This window comes from Rhinichthys klamathensis, unplaced genomic scaffold (assembly GCF_029890125.1).
Source record: "Rhinichthys klamathensis goyatoka isolate OS25496 unplaced genomic scaffold, OSU_Roscu_1.1 h1tg000004l_1, whole genome shotgun sequence".
Classification (NCBI taxonomy): Eukaryota; Metazoa; Chordata; class Actinopteri; order Cypriniformes; family Leuciscidae; genus Rhinichthys; species Rhinichthys klamathensis.
The window spans coordinates 4026739-4042234 of NW_026606557.1; the positions used below are offsets into that span (position 1 = coordinate 4026739).

The 15496-nt window shown below is 37.0% G+C and overlaps 2 protein-coding genes across 2 annotated transcripts; both read right to left on the reverse strand.

Moving 5' to 3' along the window:
- Window positions 1-2071: 2071 nt before the first annotated feature.
- Window positions 2072-6538, reverse strand: LOC130085744 (tripartite motif-containing protein 16-like protein). Its single transcript, XM_056251679.1, has 6 exons — window positions 5921-6538; window positions 4420-4515; window positions 4101-4334; window positions 3441-3600; window positions 2967-3014; window positions 2072-2728 (listed from the first exon to the last, which is right to left on the reverse strand). The coding sequence occupies exons 1-6, from the start codon at window positions 6497-6499 to the stop codon at window positions 2211-2213; spliced, it is 1635 nt and encodes a 544-aa protein (XP_056107654.1). The 5' UTR covers window positions 6500-6538; the 3' UTR covers window positions 2072-2210.
- A 6397-nt stretch (window positions 6539-12935) lies between these two features.
- On the reverse strand, window positions 12936-14450 carry LOC130084954 (WAP four-disulfide core domain protein 5-like). Its single transcript, XM_056250501.1, has 3 exons — window positions 14307-14450; window positions 13610-13747; window positions 12936-13345 (listed from the first exon to the last, which is right to left on the reverse strand). The coding sequence occupies exons 1-3, from the start codon at window positions 14389-14391 to the stop codon at window positions 12936-12938; spliced, it is 633 nt and encodes a 210-aa protein (XP_056106476.1). The 5' UTR covers window positions 14392-14450.
- Between the last annotated feature and the right edge of the window lie 1046 nt (window positions 14451-15496).

Here is a 15496-nt window from a genome sequence, read left to right on the forward strand (position 1 = left end):
CTTGATCCTATGAATTAGTCAATTACAGGGCGATCTCGAATCTACCTTTTCTGTCAAAGATACTAGAAAAGGCAGTATCTTCACAACTGTGTTCCTTTTTAGCAAGAAATGATATCTGGGAGGATTTTCAATCAGGATTTAGCATAGCACTGAGACAGCTCTCATTAGAGTCACAAATGATTTGCTCCTATCATCCGATCGTGGTTCTATCTCTCTATTAGTGTTACTCGATCTTAGTGCTGCATTTGACACTATTGACCACAGCATTCTTTTAAATAGACTTGAAAATTATTTTGGCATTAGTGGAATTGCACTAGCATGGTTTAAATCATACTTATCTGACCGTTATCAGTTTGTAGCAGTAAATTAAGAGATGTCTTATCGATCACAAGTTCAGTATGGCGTACCACAAGGCTCAGTACTAGGACCGTTGCTGTTCACTCTGTACATGCTACCCTTAGGAGATATCTTTAGGAAGCATGGCATTAGCTTTCACTGTTATGCTGATGATACTCAGCTCTATATTTCTTCACGCCCTGACGAAACTTACCAATTCACAAAATGAACGGAATGCATAGCCGATATAAAAAATTGGATGACTAGCAATTTCCCACTACTAAAAAAAAAAAAAAACAAGAGATTCTAATTATTGGACAAAAAAACTTCCTCACGTAATAACCTAGAATCAGGGTCGGCGCCACGAGGGGGCCCCAGGGCTCATGCTGTTCACTTTTCATAATCAACAGATGGGAAAAAAAACATTATAAAATTTTAACAAATATGAAACTAAATGCGCTTATTTAATGGCTACAAGTAGGCCTACAGACTCTCTATTTGTACAAATTGCTGCACATTAATTTAATTCTGAATTTTGCACACATAGCCTAAGTTGAAAGGCATTTTTTGTGCATAGTAACACATATCTGCAACATTTATCAAGTTCACAGATAATTGTGCGTGCATTTATTAATCATTATGATACTAAAATCATAATAAAGTGCTATAAGCAATTATTATTGAGGGTGGGAGAGGTAGGCCCCCTCGTTCCGTATGTCCTGGCGCCGACCCATATGACACCAGAATCTCGCCGGTAATTTTTGCCTACTTTTTCATGAGTACTGTGAATTCAGAAATACTTCTTTTGTCACATACTGTGACTAATGTATAGTAGGAAAGTATGCGATTTGATTTCGGATGCAGCCCAGGTTTGATAAACAGGATAGCACAGAGTGCAGGAAATGAGGTCACAGTGACATCAGACCAGCAGAGGGCGCCAGAGACTGTGAGGAAAAACAGCATTGATTAACAACATCAGAGCTCACACTAGCCCTGAATATACAGGGCTAGTGAAAAAATAATAATAATAATTTAAAAACCGTATTTAGGCATTTACAATTCATATGTTATCAGGGACAGTGTGTAAAGTTGTCTGACAGGTTTTTTATTATCTTTTAGTCATGGACCCCCAAATATGATCCCCCTCATGTGAGGGACCCCCATCCTGAAATGTATACACTATACACAACATTTTTATATAAGTCTAAAAATTACTTTCTATTAAGTTACATTTATTATATATATATTCAACTCACTCAATGTACTGTTAGATGTATTTTTTTATGAAATTTTTATTTATTCAAGGCCTATTTATTATTTATATGAATATTTTCAAAAGATTAATAACTAACTAAAAGTTGTCATTATTTTAATTACATTTTTATTTATGTATTATTTATTTTATTGAAATTTATATATTTATTTTAGTCTTATTTTTATTTTTTTTATTTTTTTTAAAACTTTTCCACAGACCATGTCACTCTTCCGGTCAGGTCCCCGGTTTGAAAACCTCTGGTCTAACACAATTTTATATCATATAATGTATAGAAACGTCAACTATTACACCTGTTCCTAAGATCAACAAACACAAGAGCTTGATGACTAACTACCAATCTCACTAACCTCTCTGGTGTGTAAATGCTTTGAAAGGCTAGATAAAGGTGTGTAATGATACTCAACAGTTATTCAATCATTTTAAATTCACATATTAGTCCAATAAGATAGTAGATGATGCAATTTTAACATTGTTGCATCTTGTTTACAAAAATCATGTGAAAATGTAAGAGAAAATAAGAGACTCTGAAACATCTCACTGTTACTGATTCATCATGCAGCTCAAAGTATTATGGGTAAAATCTCTCTATTCTGAAACATCAACACAGTTTCACTGATGATCCAGAACCAACCCAAAACCCAGGATAGAGCGGCTGAGTGAATGTGGTCTGGACTGTGTGGATGAGGCTCATTGTGTCAGAGACGCTGTAGAAGGACAGAGTTCCTGCACTGTGATCCACACACACTCCTATTCTTCTGCTGATGGACTTAACAGGGAGAACAGTCTCTATGTTATTGTGCCAGAATGAGTATCTGGAGGAAGAGCAGAACAAACTCCAGGACTGATCATTACATCCAAATCCACTCTCATAACCCCAACCCTTCCTGCTGATGCTCTTATATGACACTGATATACACACACTCCCACTCCACTCAATCTCCCAGTAACAGCGTCCACACACACTCTCTCTACACAACACCTGACGCCACCGATCAAATCTGTCTGGATGATCAGGATACGACTGCTCTGTGTCAGTGTCAGTAATAACTCTGTTCCTCTCAGACAGACGGAGGCGTTTATTCACTGTGTTCAGATCCAGAGAGAGCTGATGAGAATCTGATGGAGAGAAACACATCAGAATCAGGAATTATGAATCTCTCTGATATTTTAATGTTTCTGAACTCTTCATGACTCAATGTTCAATGTATCATCAGTGTCTCAGTACAGCTGATCAGATATCCTGTGCAAATCATCATTTAATTATTAAACTCTTTGATCATGATTTATTTCTCCTTCTACAGGAAGAACATGAACACATTCAGTGAGTTTTTCTGCTTGTTTCTTAGTGACTTACATTGTAGGAAGTCGTTCCTGGTCTTGGGATTCATGTTGGTGAATGTGACTGTGGAAATAAACATGAACAGTGTGAAGAGAAATGACAGATAACATGTATCCATTTCTAAGACGTTTCTAATCTGATATTAAAATATTAGATGATGGAGGACTCATTTCTGAGAACAGATTAATCTCCAGATGCCTCATTTATAAAACACTCGTATCGGATTCAATCCTAAATTCCAATTCTACGTCAAATATGTATACTTCTAAACCATCTAGGGATGTTTGTGGCTGTTCTGTAGAGTTGATGCACTTGCTCATGTTGCACTTGAATTAAAGATGAACTGTGATTTATAAAGTGGGATTCATTTAGGAAAATTATTTGTGCGTATGGATGTTTTATAAATCATAAGAACATTTCAGAAACTGTTGTACGTTCACATTTCGGATCATTCTACACACGTCTGTATAAACGAGCGCAGGACTTTACCTCCGTCTGAGATCTTCTTGATCTCCTCTTTGCAGAAATCCTCCAGTTTGTCTCTCAGCTGACGGACAGATTCTCTCACGCCATTAAAAGAGGAGAGAGAACCGAAGGGAACGTCGGGTTCGTCTGTAGATTCAGGAGGAGCTGAGAGAGACTGGAAACTCTACAGAAAACAGAAATCAAACCTCATCATCTCCACACTTCAGCCAATAACCTTCACTATATCAGATCTGTGCGGCTCTTGTAGACTTGACTTCTCTTCAGTGACTCGCTTCAATCCAGCACTTTCACAAAATCAGACACTTTCTTCTCTTATTCATTATGACATTAATTTTACAATCTCCTGTTTTTGTCACTTTCACTCCTTGTGAAAAAGAAAGTACACTTTTAAAAAGAATACCGTACTTATAACAGAAATAACATACTTTAACAAATATAAGTGCAGATTGGAAGTAATGTTTTAAGAAACTTAATTCCATGTTATTTGCAATTAAATGAATGTGGAATAGTTTACTTTTTGTATTAAATGCAAATAGCTGAACTTTAGAGTGTTTTGTTGTTGTTGCTCTGCTTAAGTTGGTCTCATTCTGCTCTCATGAAATGTTTCTCTGTGAGTCTCTTGCTCAAGTCCACTATGATCCAGTTCTCCTAGATCTCTGTTACCTGCAGGAACTGGATGTGATGGTGTGTGTGTGAAAGCTGCTCCAGCTCAGCGTCTCTCCTCCTCAGATCATTGATCTCCTGCTCCAGTCGCTCCAGTCGTCCTTCAGCTCGACTCACTGCAGTCTTTTCCTGATCTCTGATCCGCTGTGTCGCCTCAGAGAGGCTTCTCTCAATGGAGCGGATGATCTCAGTGAAGATCTTCTCACTGTCCTCCACTGCTGTGTGTGCAGAGCGCTGTCACACACACATCACAATCACACAGTGAGTTCAGTGAGTCCAAACTGAGACGTCTCACACTTCTCTTCTTCTCCAGACTCACCTTATGAGACTCCACATCCTCTCTCAGCTGATGAAGATCTTTCTGTCTCTGCTGGATTCTCTGACGGATCTTCATCTGCGTCTCCTTCAGCTGTTTCTGGAGGACACACCAATAACAGGGAATGACACGTAAAACTACAACCACAAAAGAAAGTTAAAGTTACATAAATCCAGAATTGATGGAGTGGTTAAAGATCCAGCATGGTAAGGATATACTGTAGGATCAAACCACAGATTCATAGTTTCCTGAAATGAGATTATGAATGAATATGAAGCCAGTGTCAGCATTATTTCAAATATGAATTCACCCTAAAGTTTTAATTCTGTCATCATTTACTCGCCCTCATGTCGTTCCAAATCTGTGTGAATTTCTGTCTATTGCGGGACACAACAGAAGATATTTTGAAGAATATCTCAGCCATAAATATGGTGATGCATCAATAACATCAAACCTCACTGGTTATTGCATGTCCAAGTCACATGACTTAACATCATGATGTCATGACACAAGCACCAGTGAAGTTTGATGTTTCTGATGTCACCATATTTAATTTAGGCTCGTATAAATGAGTTGATCAATGATTTGATTTGATTTGATTTGTGAATCAAAATTAGGCTCCTAGTTTAGAAAAAACATACACTTGACTTTAGCATTCTTATTGAAATAATATACTTTAAAACAACAACTTAAGTGTGAACTGAACGTAATGTATTCAGACACTTCTCTGCATGATTAAATGAAAATGTATATGTTTAAATTTATATTAAAAGGTTAACTTTAGAGTGTTTTTTGAGCCTCTTAAGCAGGACTTTGACATATGGTTAAAAATTACCGTTTACTTTACTGTTTACTGACAAACATTTATAGGAAATGTATTTAAATATATTTGTATTGGCACAGTTGTAATGATGATGTTGCACTTTAATACATTTAAAATATATTAACTTTAAATATGATATTGAACAACACACTACAGTTAAAATTATTAAGTACTTTACATGAGCTTTAGTATGTCAGTCCACACATCAAAATAAGTGCACTTCTTTAAAGCATGACAAAAGCTCATTAATCTGAAATATTAATTATGATTAAAATGTCCTTTAAAGTAAAAACAATAATAATTTGACATAACTTTTTATAAGTGTACTTAAGTTTGTTAAGAAACAATCATGAAAGTGTGCTTTCTTTAAGTGCACTTAAGTAGCCTTTTATTTCATGAATATTATCTGCAAGTACAGATTTCAAAATATAGTTTTAAGATTTGAAGTGCGCATTCAATAAAATTAAGCGCACTAGGTTTTTAAACCACTGGAGTTGTTTAAATTACTTTTAACTTTGTCTCCTTTTTGGAGCTTGAAACTTTTGTACTTTCAATGTTTAGGCTAAAATAGTTGAGACCTTCTTCAAAATATCTTCTTCAAACCGGTTAGGAACGGCATGACGGTGAGTAAATAAAGACAGCACTTTCATTTCTGCGTGATCAATCCCTCTCAGCTCATACCTGTTTCTCGGTCCTCTGCGCTGCAGTTGATACAGTGTTGTGGTTTTTATGTTCATACTCCTTACACCACACACAAATGCATTCTTGATCAGTGATACAGAACATTTCTAGCTCTTTATCATGTTTGCGGCAGATCATGTCCTGCAGTCGTCCAGTGGCATCAATCACTTTGTGTGGTTTACGAGAGTGAAATTCCTCATGACGGTCAAAATGAGTTTGACAGTAAGACTCCTGACACACCAGACAGGACTTGACGGCTTTGTGTTTTCTTCCAGTACAGACGTCACACTCCATGTCTCCAGCTCCAGCGTAACAGTCAGCAGGAAGTTTAGTCTTCTTCAGTTTCTCCACCACTTCAGCTAGCATGGTGTTTTTAGCTAAAGCAGGTCTTGGACTGAAGGTCTGTCTGCACTGAGGGCAGCTGTAGACTCTCTTCCCATCCTCCTGATCCCAGCAGCCAGAAATACAGATCTTACAGTAACTGTGTCCGCAGAGGATAGTCACTGGATCCTTCAGGAGATCCAGACACACTGAACACATGAACTCATTCTGATCCACTGAAATTCTGGCTTCTGCCATTTTACTGCATTAATACAGAGAGACACAAACACACAACAGCTCAACCAGACCCGTCGCCAGACCTCAGTCTTAAGGGGGGCATATAATGCATGGGAGGGGACAATTATTATTACCCTACATATTTATAATAATCGTATACTCTATTCGCGCAGCACGTACCATCACGTAAAACATAACCAACAGCAATATGACCAGGTAGCCTATAGCCTACACCACATTACATAGAAGCAATCATATACATATATGAAGCTAGTATTTGAATGATTTTACCATAGTTACAGTACATCAATAACACATAGCGTGTGTCGTATTGCCTTACTTGGTCTGTTTTTCCAGAGTATTTGTTTCCTGAAGTTCTCTCTCTCTCTCTCTCACACACATTTACTCATGAAAGGAAGGGCACAATCTGGGTGTCATCATGCATCATTTTTAAAGTTTATTTCACACTGTCCATTAGTTCCCCCAAAAAAGGTCACTGGGTAAAACATCTAGAATGCAATGATACATTTGCCATTATATTTTGCTTGCAAAAAACTACAGGTCTATTTTGAATGGCTGTTAACAACGAAGGATGCACTAGTTAACTGACTATGTTAACTAGTCAAATCCTGACAATATGTAGCTATTTCTGAGGTGTTGGATAGCCCCGTCCACTCACTGGTCCAAAGTCCCGTTCCTCATAACTGTAGACTAACCATTAAAAAAATGCTTTAATTGGAACATTTGTACCTACATATTCAAACACAGTCTTAGCTTAGAACAATTTTCTCCAGCATGTTGTTTTGCTGAACCATTTAAAACCTAAACCAGGACACCTCTCACCGTGCTAGATAGTGCTGATTGACTTCTTATAGCTTTTCCCCAGTGGAGCCGGTGAATAAAATGCATAATTGAAATAGGAAGTGATTATGTTCATGTCCCTGTTTCGGTTCGGAGAGGAAAGTGACCTCCTGACCTGTTCTTATAGTAACGAGGAGGTAAGCGGTCCCCAGTCATTCGGCAATGATGACTAATGCATAGATTAATGACTAATGCTGACTGCAGCCATGATTGATTGCCTATATTTGTAGAGGCCAGAGTACGTGGAAATCAATTTACACGTAACAGACGCCTCACGTCTAACGCGAGAGAACATATTCTGAAAGTAATGGAAGGGTTTCAGACTTCAGAGCTGTTCGAACTATTTTCTGTCCCCGACTAATCAGATGCAACTAGGACTATTTTGACACAACGGACTTTATTGTAAATGGCTCAATCCCCAGTTATTACGTTCCACCAACCTATGTATTCATACATATAAATGCAATGTTCTCCTGCTCATATGACAGATTAATTTCCTCCTCCCAAATGGCACCAGCAATTGGCCCCATTACACAAGGAGGAAACCAATTATATGAAAGACACGACCTCCTAATGTGTCTGAATACAAACATCACAACAGTCGTTGAATGTAGTAATAGACAGAGGTCACGAGCACGTACCTCAGAGCTCTGGGCTGCGGAGAGAGAAGAGCGACAGATGGCCGAGCCACATCTGTAACAGCAGTACGGACATCATGTTGAAGGCAGCAAAATGGAAAAAATGAATGGCTATTAGCTGACTTTGCTCATTTAGAGCTTTGCTGATTTAAGGCCATACATAAGTGGTTCTTAATTGTTTTTGCTGGATGATTTTGTACTGGACAACAAGTAGCCTATAATTTTACATAGGACAAATTATTATTTTATTTTTTTACAAAAGTAACAACATTATATTTTATTATATGACTTTTAATATATATATATATATATATATATTCAGCAAGGATGCATTAATTTGATCAGTGACAGTAAAGACATTTATAATGTTACAGATTTTATCAATGCTGTTCTTTTCAACTTTGTATCCATCAAAGAATCCTTCATCATAGTTTCCACAAAAATATGAAGCAGCAAAACTGTTTTCAACATTGATAAGTGTTTTCTGATCATCAAATCATCATATTAGAATGATTTCTGAAGGATCATGTGACACTGAAGACTGGAGTAATGATGCTGAAAATTCAGCTTTACATCACAGGAATAAATTACATTTTACAATACGTTGAAATAGAAAACAGTTATTATAAATTGTAATAATTTCACAATATTGGTATTTTACTGTGTTTTGGTAAGCATAAGATACTTCTTTAAAAAAAAGTAGTGTATTTATTATATATTTCAATTGCATTGGTCATGAGAGCTGGGACAAAACAAAGAAAAAAAAGTGAATTAATCAGTTCAAAATCCATATTTTCATTTCATATCATATTTATGTATAAATCACTTCATAAAGCACTTAGGGTCCGAGTAACGCTTTGCAGTTCTTTGTTCAATTTGCACCATCAAAATTAACCAAATGAAAAATTGGCTTCGAACTTTCATTTTCCATTTTTTTTTAATAATTCACAAACGGATAATTGTCTCTCAGTTTAATTTTCAATTCTACAAGCTTGGGTTGTTGCGTCCGAGTCTGGTTTTTGAACAAACATAAAAAACTTTAGAAATGATTTTCCATTTCTCTGTGTTTTGCTCGCGGTTGGACCGTACCAGTTCCGCCGGGGATGGAGCGGGGGGTGCACGTGGATGCATTTACGCAGAGCGCTGTAGCGTTATGTATATGGCACGTGTGAGTCTGACCATGAAATCATTTAGTGCAATGTAATTTAGAGTGGATGTTAATGCGCGAGAGCGACTCTCTGCGCAGGCGAATTCACTCTCACCAAGAGCATTGTAGCCTACTCACGACTGAAATTCTTTACTTTGGAATTAACAAAGCATTGGCACATCCTAACATTTTTTTAATAAAAATGCTGGCGAGAATGCTCAAATCAGCCAAGAAATTTGAGTCAATTACTCCATTTTTAAATTCTTTATTATTACAAGGACAATGCATATTAACATGACAAGTCAAAATATGCCAGAGTTAGCCAAAAGGCTAGTTTTCATCTGCAGTCCTAGGCCAGATGTACAATAGGCAACCTAAAAATACATTGTAATACAACAATTTAATTAAAACATAACAGAATACAACAAACCATACAATTTCCAAAACCCCAAAAAATATCAATGTTGACATATTTGCATGCTAAAAAGCCAAGTTTTAAAAGAAGAACGAAATTCATTATAACTATTTAATTCTCTAACTGATGTTGGGATGTCATTCCATTCTTTTGAGGCTTTAATGGAGAAGGCAGACTGGCTAAAAGCGGTTTTCCTGAAATTAATTACACAGTCCCTTCTAAGTGAACCTCTAGTGAGACGACTGTTATCCGATCTTAAACTCAGAAACTCACTAAGAGGTGGTGGGGCCAGGCCATTAAGAATTTTATAAGCTAAACAGCCATTTGAAAACTTAACAAAGTTTTCCCAACTCAACAATTTATATTTAGATAAAATTTTACAATGATGAAAATGACGTGGTTTCTTATCAAAACATTTTAGCGTTTGTTTATATAAAGTCTGTATTGGTAGCAAGGTGGAGTGTTTAGCCTGAGACCAAGTAGTGAGACAATAATTCATATGTGAGAATATCATAGAGTGCATAAACATTTTGGCAGCTTGGGTAGACATTGAATTCCTGATATATCGAAAATTAGATAAATTGTATTTTATTTTCTTGACAGTTTTTGAAATGTGAGAATTAAACTTAAGTTTGGAGTCAATGATAATACCAAGATATTTAAATTCTGAAACAATTTAATTTTTTTACCGGTAATAAATATGTCCGGATCAACTGCAGAGTTGGGGGTTTTACTAAAAAACAAACCCACTGTTTTGGAGAGATTTAACTGAAGGCTACTGTGGTTTAACCATTCACTAATTTTAACCATAGCATTTGTAAGTTTGGATGCCACTGCTGCTTTTGATGTTCCATGTATGTATAAAACAGTGTCGTCTGCATACATTTGAACTCTCACTTCTGGGCACGCACGCGGCAAGTCATTAATATACATGCAAAACAAAAGGGGGCCCAATATAGACCCTTGGGGCACTCCAGTGGACAACTGAAGAGGTTCAGATTGAAAGCTGCCAATACGTACAGTTTGAGATCGTTGAGAAAGATAAGATTCTACCCACTTAAGAGCATTATTTGAAAAATTAAAATGAGATAGTTTAGACAGTAAAATATTGTGATTAACAGTGTCAAAGGCTTTCCTAAGATCTAAAAAAAATAGCTCCAACAAACTTGTGCCTATCAAGCAATGATTTAATATTTTCGATAAAAAAACAGTTCGCTGTCTCAGTGGAGTAATTTGACCTAAATCCAAATTGTAATGGATGAAGGGAACATACCGAGTTATTCAAGTGATCCCTAATCTGTTGAAACACCCATTTTTCTAAAACCTTAGATATTACTGGCAGAATGCTAATAGGTCTATAGTTGGAAATAATTTGTCTGTCTCCTGATTTAAATAAAGGGGAAACAATAGCTAATTTCCAAGCATTTGGGAATTCCCCCACAGAGATCGATTGATTTATAATTTTTGTGATCGGGATAATCAATGACGAGCCTTATTCTTTCAACATTGTATTATCCATACCAAAGACATCTTTCGCTTTAGAAATATTAAGTGAACTGATTAAAGATTCTATATTACTTTCGGTAGCGCTGGAAAACACAAGGCTGTGCTCTGACGACAAGATAGGGTATTTACTAATATCTATGTGTGAGAAACCCTGTGCAATAGATGCCACAGAGTCTCCAAAATAGTTGTTAAAAGCTGTAGCAACCACGATTGGATCAGAAATACTTTTCCCATTTAACATAAGATCAACAGGTTTTCTGTCTTTATGTTCCTGCCCCAGCAATTTATTTAATTGATCCCAAATCAATTTTGAATTGCCCCCTGCATTGTTTATAATAGTCAGAAAAAAATCAGCCCTTGACTTTCTTAACTGAGATGTAACTTTATTTCTCAACATTGCAAAACGGTGTTTATCAGTACTTAATTTAGAATTATTAGCCTTTTTTTTTGCAAGATCACGTTCTTTCATCATATTAAAAATTTCAGCAGTAATCCATGGGAGACTATTCTTATAATTTCTGTTTCTAAATTTTTGGGTAAACTCCTTAATAAAATACTGCAGTCTACTTGTAAGCACTGTACTTCCATCATGTATATCTTTCCCAGCTAGCAAATTACTCCAGTTAAACCTGTTTATTGTATCTATAAAATGACCCCGTACTTTGTTGGGTATTCTAGATACTTCTTTCTCCTTAACAGTTGAAATACAAAACCTTCTGCTAGTTAACTTTCTAGTTACCAGAACTAGATTATGGTCCGATAGTCCTGTGATCATATTAAAGGATTTTGTAATTCTTTCTGGCTTATTGCAAAAGATTAAGTCAATCTGCGTTTCAGTATTATGAGTTTTTCTTGTAGGACCCTTGACTACCTGTGTTAAATCAAAATTATCACATATTTGTTTAAGATTTTTCCTGGCTACTCTATCTTCCCAATTAACATTAAAATCCCCCATTATTAATACCTCTTTTTCAAAGTTGCATCTTAGAAGCATACTACGAAAATTTTAATAAAAATCAACTTTGGCAGAGGGAGGGCGATAGATTACAATCAAACTAAAAAACATTTGTGGCGATAATATAATTTTCAATCCAATACATTCCAAGTCACAATTTGACAAGTTAATTTCCTCACATTGACTGTTATTTTTTAAATACACCAAAACACCACCACCTTTAGATCTCACTCTATCATTTCTATAAATTTGATAACCTGGTATGGTGATAGCTGCAAAGGGTGAATTCTCATGAAGCCAGGTTTCGGACAGACATAAGAAATCCAAATTAGAGTCCATTAACAAATGTCGAATTTGTTCATTTTTAGATATGAGACTACGTATATTCAGGTGACCACCAAATAAGCCCTTTGGTTTTATGCTGGGGTCCCATAATATTTTACAGTTGCTGATTCGATAGAATTATCTATAAGATTGTTTTTAAGGGGTTACACAATTTTGCCACTTAGGTTTATGCTGGAATTTTATAATCCATCTAGATCTTTGAGATACCAAAATAAAAATATTCTGTGTTGTCAGAACAAAATACAAACATAAGGGCGGCAAAGCATTTTCCCATGTCAGAACCAAACTTTGGAATGAGCTCCCTCTTTCTGTAAGGTCAGTAAAATCACTACTGAAATGTAAGGCCATGTTAAAAACACATCTTTTAAAGACTTCCTGGGCCTCTTCATATGATGGGTGTTTGATCATTACCTTGTCTATGTTTTTTTTTCTCTATACTCTTATTTGGGTTTAGTTATTGTGAAGCACTTTGGGCAACAGCTGTTGCATTAAATGTGCTATATAAATGAAACTCTTCAGGGAAATTAATTTGTTTTTCCATTTATTTATTTGTTAAACAGGGAAAACATCAATCGTAAAAATCAACACTGTTAACTGCATGCATGGCCATTTTCTTTATGTCCAGGAGGACCCCCCTTAGAACCAGGACATTGGGCATCAGGGTGAGTTTTTTGACAGTTTTCAGAACACACTGCTGGCTTTGCCGGTTCAGCCGCATGCTTCACTGGAGGCTTTGCTGGTTCGGCCACAGGGATCAGTACAGGGTCTGGAGGACCCCTCTTTGGGCCAGAACATTGGGCATTAGGGTGAGTTTTTTGACAGTTTTCAGCACATACTGCAGGCTTTGCTGGTTCAGCCACAGGCTTCACTGGTTCGGCCACAGGCTTCACTACAGGCTCTGGAGGGCCCCTCTTGGGGCCAGAACATTGGGCATTAGGGTGAGTTTTTTGACAGTTTTCAGCACAAACTGCAGGCTTTGCCGGTTCAGCTGCAGGCTTCACTGCATAGATTCAGATAGTCAGCTTTAGTCAGTCCGTTTAGTAACATTTAGGTCTTAGATGTACAGCACAAAACACGCAAAGCATGAACAGTACGTTTTACTTACAGAAAGAATTGTATTTTAAGTATTATTCATCTATTAAATTTGTAAAGCAATCCTTTGCTTGAAACGGTGCTATCGGCTCAATACTTTTGACACAATGATAAAATAAGACCAACTGATATAACGAGAAAGCCGACTCAAACACTAATAGAACATAAATACCTGTATATGGAGCCATACACTGACGTCCACATCCATTGCTGCAACATTTCTCATTGTTGGGACAGTCACGGTCATAGGAACACAACTCAGCACAATTTACTCCACCAGATTTTGAGCTTGGACACTGTCCCGGCTTTGCTGTGATACAAACATAACAGAAACATACAGTAAATGAGACTTTCAGCACTCAGTGATATGAAAAAGTGGTTAAAGATCAGAATAGGTTTTACAAGAAAATACTAGTTCAGTCTTTTTTACTTTATAGCTTCACATTTAGTTAACATTGTCCTCCAGAACAGTCTCGATCACAAGTACATCCTCCACGGCACGACCGTCAGCTTTACCAGACACTACAGGAGTGTTGTTGTAATATTTTCATTATTTGTAAGTCAGGTGTTTTGCAATGTCCATTTTTCCAAACTTAAAAATATTTATGCATTTATCTGCTTCAAATCAAGTAGAAATACCATTTATAACTAAATGGTCGATTAGTTTCAAGACAGAGTGCCGTGCCGTTACAACCTACCCCACTATTGGTGAGGTGTGTTATAGAAGCACAATGCAGATAGAAGATATCCAGTTAATACGTTGTTCATAAGTTTACTTTTACAACTAATTGTACTGTACATCATATTTTGAAAGGCACTTATTTATGCATTTATTCGGGCTGTGAAATGAAGCTAAAATATCTTCTCACCTACGACTCCAGCGTGGTTTGTGCTCAAACATGCAGACAGACACACTAAAACAACACTCAACGAGCAGTACACTCGAGATGTCATCCTCTCGACCTGCGATCTCACAACAATCAACTCTGCTAGAAGATGCACTGAATTAGTCAGCCAGGGGAGACAGTGAGGCACACAAAACTAACGTTACACTGAATAGATGTGCTGCTGAATCCCTTAAGATAAATTGCTGTCTAAAGATTTATAGATCCAAGGAAGTCTGGGTAACTGCAACCCTGATGAAACTCACCTGCGTGTAGCTTTCTAGCCTAATCTTGAAGACCATGATTAGCTTGTTCAGGTGTGTTTGATTAGGTCTGGAGGAGTGGAGCTGCGTTCACGCCAGATGACTGTTATGTTCTAGGTGGATAGTAAGTACGACACCGTATATCTTCAATGACTCGTATTTATTTCCATCTTAACCTCACATTAGGGATGGGGGAAATGAAGCCTCGTGAATCAATGAGGCTTTCCCCTGACTGTTCCGGGAAAAGATTCAAAGCTTCGAGAGTGTCGAGAACAGCGCCATCTGGTGCTTATTTAAAATAAAGCAGCCAGAAGCCTGTGTTAAAAGCTCTGTCAGATGAAGCAACCACAACACACTCCATAATTTCAATGTTATGTGTAGAAATAAAAAGCCTTACACGTTTGTGTTTGATTTGTCCATTAATAAATACATTATTTTACCCATTAAAGTGTGACAATAAAATATAAAATGAGCATATGATTTAATAAGATTTAATGTAGGCCTACTCTCTCTCTCTCCACACACACACACACACACACACACACACACACACACACACACACACACACACACACACACACACACACACACACACACACACACACACACACACACACACACACACACACACACACACACACACACACACACACACACACACACACACACACACACACACACACACACATATAGTGAATAAGGACATTGTGTGATAGGATCATCTGTTCATCTGACACTTGGCAGTGATAGTGCTTATGTAACTGAATGACAGAAAGGTGATAAAGATTTTAATTATTCTGTAATGCCAATGTATATAGATGGGGGTAGACATGTTTCTGCATTCTCCAGTATTCAAGTGGATCTTCAGCTCTTTGTATGTTTGTCTCTGTAAGGTATTTATCCACTTCTACG

Excerpts from the sequence above, each read along its gene's own strand:
- LOC130084954 (XM_056250501.1), bottom strand. The coding sequence starts at position 14,391 with ATGACATCTCGAGTGTACTGCTCGTTGAGTGTTGTTTTAGTGTGTCTG. Across the intron at positions 13,748-14,306 it reads AAACCACGCTGGAGTCGTAG|CAAAGCCGGGACAGTGTCCA; the intron begins GTGAGAAGATAT and ends TTTGTATCACAG. Across the intron at positions 13,346-13,609 it reads GTGTATGGCTCCATATACAG|TGAAGCCTGCAGCTGAACCG; the intron begins GTATTTATGTTC and ends GAATCTATGCAG.
- LOC130085744 (XM_056251679.1), bottom strand. The coding sequence starts at position 6,499 with ATGGCAGAAGCCAGAATTTCAGTGGATCAGAATGAGTTCATGTGTTCA. Across the intron at positions 4,335-4,419 it reads AGGATGTGGAGTCTCATAAG|CGCTCTGCACACACAGCAGT; the intron begins GTGAGTCTGGAG and ends TGTGTGTGACAG. Across the intron at positions 3,015-3,440 it reads CAAGAAGATCTCAGACGGAG|TCACATTCACCAACATGAAT; the intron begins GTAAAGTCCTGC and ends TTATTTCCACAG.